Below are 5,664 nucleotides of genomic sequence, written 5' to 3'. Positions count from 1 at the left end.
CCCAATGTCCTCTATTTACAAGCGACACATATGTCATCAAGCGTGTCTTCGTTAACAGTTGATGATATTGTCAAAGTGAAGAGGTCAAACCATTTGATTTGGAAGTTGTATACTGATAATTATTTACACAGGCGTGTACTCGCATATTTAAATCATATGGGTTTTTATGGAGTTTTAGAATGTGGCTCTCAAGTTCTTGATAATCATTTGATTACTGCGCTTGTTGAACGTTGGCAACGAGAGACACACACGTTTCATTTTACATGTGGTGAAACAACAGTGACATTACAAGATGTTTCAATAATCTGGGGTCTAACAGTTGATAGTGAAGCAGTAACTTGAGTAGATGTGTCACATAAAGTTGAGGAATGACAACATATGTTTGGATATGTTGGGATTTTTGCCAGCATCAAAATATTTGAAAGGTGGTCATCTGTCTATGACTGCACTACACGATCATTGTATATCTAACCTTGTTAATGATGAAACTTCAGAAGTAGATGTTGTGAAATTTACTCATTGTGTTGCGTTAATGATTATTGGAGGAATAATGTTCCCTGACTACCAAAGAGGGTCAGCTAGACTTATATTTTTGCAACTGCTACGAGATATTGATAACGTGAAGTCTTATAGTTGGGGTATTGCAGTTTTAGCATTTCTATACCATGAGTTGTGTAACGCGTCACGTATAGAGAAGACTACAATGGCTGGACCTTTATATGTCCCCATCGACAAATGACCGTAGAAGAATTATTTTTACAACGTAACTTTCACAAACTGCGTGTGCTAACCACGACACGGTACTCATGCCTGACAACTCTAACTGAATAATCCTTGATAGATGCAATAAGATCATTCTTATCTTTAAATAACATATTGACGCATAATTCACCTCTATCCGGATTGTAATAGCTTGATTGCACTCCACAAGGAACATTGACAGAATCATGAGGCTCTTCACCAAAATATTTATTGAAAAATGATGGCATCTCAGAAGTGTTTGACAGAAATGGTACGGTCTGCCTCTGTAATGTGTCACGTGGTGGTTGTCGAGATGATGTCCCCTCATCAGGATTTTTAAAACTATTCACTTCATCATCAACATTCACTTCTTCTTCTTCAGACTCGCTGTATGACATATCGGGTTCGGAATCAGTCCTCCAAATATCATCATTATTGGCCTGATCCGGACAACGAGCGCTCGTATCTAATGTTGGATTCGGCCAAAATGGAGCATTATTTTGTTCCGACGAGAAATTTATATATTGATCCTGTAGAACCTGTAAATCAGTAGACGTATAAGCCATGCATAATTCTAGATTTTTAAATTTAATTGACTTCATTAAATGATTATTTTAAATGCATTTATTTGAAGTTAATTATTCATTATTTCAGTTCAGTAGTTTGATTTTTAGCATTTCAGTTATTTCAGTGAGGCCGGACCGGAGTCGGAGTTTTGAGGTAGAATTTAAGATTCGAGAAATATTTTCAGAAGTTAATTTAGCTAGCAAGTAAGTTCATTTAAGTTAGTAAGGGAGGTTTGAGGATTTAATTTAATTATTTGAGGTGATTAAGAAATGAGCTCATTTAAGTTATTTAATTAAGGGGTTAGCTCACTAAATTATTTAAAGGATTAGTAAGGCTTTCAAGGATTATTAGTTGACTACATAACCATCACTTCCCACTAATTTTATTAGCATAATTTCGGCCCCTTAGTTGCTAGGCAACTCAATTGCCAACTCATCAACCTTTTGACCATTTCTTTGCATGTAAGTTGCAGGATAATTCTAGGATTTTTGGGAGCACAATTTAATTAATTAATGGACATATCCTAGTCTAGAAACAAGAGAGATTTCGGCCACTTACATTCTAGAACCATCCCACATATCATTTGATAGCAATTCAAATTCAAAATTCAAATGCATGAAGACTTGGTCTTGATATGATCCTTATATCTTGCACCATCCTCCTCACCCCTCATAACCACTTATCTCCCCTCCCTCACCACCGAAATACCTCATCATTCAGATCCATTTTCAGTGTAGAAAAATCGTGAGTCTTAGCTAGAGGGAAGGCAAGAAAAATCGAGAGCAAGAAAGGTAGACAAGAAGCGCTCCATCTCCTCCGTGCCGCGTCGTCGTCGTTTCGTTCGTTTTCTTTCGAAACGAAACCAGGCATGTCTAGATTCTTTCTAAACCTCAATCAAGTCATATTATCATTTATTTTTCAGTACATGATCATGTTTATTCAAGCAAAAATCGAGATCCATGTCCAAACATTTTGAAACAACACATGCAGAATTTCGGCTCTTCATGGCAGCTTCACGTTTTCTTTTAGTTTTGATGGTTTCAGGTTGTGGTTCGACCCCAGGCTCCCAAGGCGGCTTATATACATGTAGTAGGATGCACTAGGACCATGTTGGTCCATTCAAACCAGCCCCATGCTTGCTGGAAATTCAGAATGACAGCAAGTTCCCATAGGCGCAGATTTGTGTTTCGAAATTTCAGTTTTGTGTCAAGGGTTGTGGATCTGATCTTGGCTGCCCCAAGGGCCTATAGCCATGGTTAGATCACTTCCCTAGCAAGTCTAAGACATGACAAAGTCGCCCTTTTGGTGGCTTGGTCCATGGCCCCTCGGTTTTTAATCAAAACATCAAAACAGCCCCTTTCCCCATTCGGCTTCTTCCTTTGTTCAGCATATGGTTTCGGTTTGTGTTTGCTTGGTGTGGATCTTGGTTGGCCTATGGCCCTTAGCCACGGTTCATATCATGCTCCTAGATGTCTTGATCGTGCCATGGTCAATCAAATGGCCATTGGAATGACACGAGACATCGATCATAGCATAAACACTACACACGCATGCACGTTGCTCTCGGTTGGACCCTTCGGTTGAGTTTTGGTGTGATGCGGATTGTGGCTGGCCTAGGGCCCTTAGCCATGGTTCAAATCATTCCTTGGGATGTTGGTAAGAGTCTCTGGTCGGTGGTTCACGCCCCTAATGGCCGATAGTCTCGAAACCAACGCAAGTCTTGTAGTTGCACAGCTGCTGGAAATTACAGCAAGTTGCTGTGTCGTTTAGAAGGCTCGTTTGAGTTTTTGGTTGGCTTTTAGCCCATGGACTTGGACTGGACAGTGCCTCATTGAGTTGTAAAGGTCATGTTTTTGACCGTTCATCATTCGGATCATTTTCGAGGTCGTACGAGAATTTACGGTGCAATGTGCCAAATTGACTCTCGAAAGAGCGTTTCGTGTTTTGGCCTCCATTCCACCTAGATTTCGACCCTATCATTTTAGGAGCATTACTTTATAATTTTTCAGCGTATTTTAATCATGACTATAAGTCGGTTTGGTGTCGGTTCAGGTTGGCTCGGAGTCATGATTAAATGCGAAGTCATTAGGCGTCATAGTCGCATCTTTTGAACGTAAATTGCATAGTTGGTCAAGTTTAAGCTATTGCATATTTTCATGGCACAGTTAAGTTGCAGCGAGCCTGGGGACGATCCAATCCAATCCAGTTGGTAAAAATTACAGGAATTTTCATTACGCCAGTTAATTATTTTACGTGCATTAAATAGAAAATGATTATTTTTGAGATTTATGCGATATGGCTTGTGGTTCATTCACTATGTGGGAGTGTTATTTTATACGGTCGCCAGTGACCGATCAGTTCAGTATGGTACCACCCGGTCGCCAGTAACCGGCCAGCTCAGTTCAGTTTCAGCCTCCCCGGTAGCCAGTTACCGATCAGTTCAGCTTAGTGCAGTGGCCACAGGCGTAAAACATAATCTCGACAGAAAATTTTATCAGTTATTTTAGTACAGGCTCCAAGGAGCAAATATTTTTACAGTGATTTTCAGTTCAGTTACGCACGTATTATAATTGCTCAGTACAGATTATTTTCAGCATGCCTGAGGACATGATATTTTATTCCATGCATATTTTAAATTCAGATTTTTACTCGTTACCTGCGATATATGCATGCTGAGTCTTTAGGCTCACTAGACTTGATTGTTGTAGGTACTGATGAGGCCAGGGCCGAGGGCGGGGACCAGTGAGCCAGCTTGGGTCGGCAGTAGTGGCACCCGAGGACCTCAGTGCAGCAGTTGTTATTTTATTCCGCAAACAATTTTTATCAGTCGTTGGATAATTTTTAAATTGTTATTGTTGGCAAAGCTTTATTTTCTTCCGCTGCTATTATTTTAAACATTGAACTTGATTCCCCAGTGATTTTATGAATGAGGCCATTTAAGTTCTTTTAAAAAGAAAAATTTTTAATTTTCCGCAAATTTTCAAGAAAGGAGTTTTAGGAAGGATTTTAGAACCCGTAAATCAGTAGACGTATAAGCCATGCATAATTTTAGATTTTTAAATTTAATTGACTTCATTGCATGATTATTTTAAATGCATTTATTTGAAGTTAATTATTCATTATTTCAGTTCAGTAGTTTGATTTTTAGCATTTCAGTTATTTCAGTGAGGCCGGACCGGAGTCGGAGTTTTGAGGTAGAATTTAAGATTCGAGAAATATTTTCAGAAGTTAATTTAGCTAGCAAGTATGTTCATTTAAGTTAGTAAGGGAGGTTTGAGGATTTAATTTAATTATTTGAGGTGATTAAGAAATGAGCTCATTTAAGTTATTTAATTAAGGGGTTAGCTCACTAAATTATTTAAAGAATTAGTAAGGCTTTCAAGGATTATTAGTTGACTAGATAACCATCACTTCCCACTCATATTATTAGCATAATTTTGGCCCCTTAGTTGCTAGGCAACTCAATTGCCAACTCATCAACCTTTTGACCATTTCTTTGCATGTAAGTTGTAGGATAATTCTAGGATTTTTGGGAGCACAATTTAATTAATTAATGGACATATCCTAGTCTAGAAACAAGAGAGATTTCGGCCACTTACATTCTAGAACCATCCCACATATCATTTGATAGCAATTCAAATTCAAAATTCAAATGCATGAAGACTTGGTCTTGATATGATCCTTATATCTTGCACCATCCTCCTCACCCCTCATAACCACTTATCTCCCCTCCCTCACCACCGAAATACCTCATCATTCAGATCCATTTTCAGTGTAGAAAAATCGTGAGTCTTAGCTAGAGGGAAGGCAAGAAAAATCGAGAGCAAGAAAGGTAGACAAGAAGCGCTCCATCTCCTCCGTGCCGCGTCGTCGTCGTTTCGTTCGTTTTCTTTCGAAACAAAACCAGGCATGTCTAGATTTCTTTCAAACCTCAATCAAGTCATATTATCAATTATTTTTCAGTATATGATCATGTTTTATCAAGCAAAAACCGAGATACATGTCAATACATTTTGAAACTACACATGCAGAATTTTCGAATTTTCCTTGGCAAGCTTCACGGTTTCTTTTGGTTTGTGAGTTTCAGGTATCGGATCGACTCCAGGCTCCCAAGGCGACTTATATACATGTAATAGGATGCATTAGGACCACATTTGTCCATCGGTTTCACCCCATGCTCGCTGGAAAGCAAAAGAAATGACAGCAACACCATTTGTGTCCCTTTTTGAGTTCGAAAATTTCAGTTTCCTGTCATGAGGGTTTGATCTGATCTTGGCTTCCCTAAGGGCTCTTAGCCATGGTTGGATCACTCCCCTAGCATGTCTAAGACGTGACTAAGTCGCCCTTTTGGTGTCT

The 5,664-nt window shown here is 39.0% G+C and overlaps 1 protein-coding gene across 1 annotated transcript; it reads left to right on the top strand.

The window, feature by feature from the left end:
• Nucleotides 1-346: 346 nt before the first annotated feature.
• LOC142520250 (serine/threonine-protein phosphatase 7 long form homolog) lies at nucleotides 347-739 on the top strand. The gene has a single exon (XM_075623253.1). The coding sequence runs from the start codon at nucleotides 347-349 to the stop codon at nucleotides 737-739; it is 393 nt and encodes a 130-aa protein (XP_075479368.1).
• Nucleotides 740-5,664: the final 4,925 nt, after the last annotated feature.

The sequence above is a fragment of the Primulina tabacum genome, chromosome 12, assembly GCF_025594145.1.
Source record: "Primulina tabacum isolate GXHZ01 chromosome 12, ASM2559414v2, whole genome shotgun sequence".
NCBI lineage: Eukaryota > Viridiplantae > Streptophyta > Magnoliopsida > Lamiales > Gesneriaceae > Primulina > Primulina tabacum.
Note: the sequence above shows the minus strand (reverse complement) of the source record. Positions and strands in the feature narration are given on the sequence as shown.

Coding starts and splice junctions, on each gene's coding strand:
- LOC142520250 (XM_075623253.1), top strand. CDS start 347: ATGTGTCACATAAAGTTGAGGAATGACAACATATGTTTGGATATGTTG.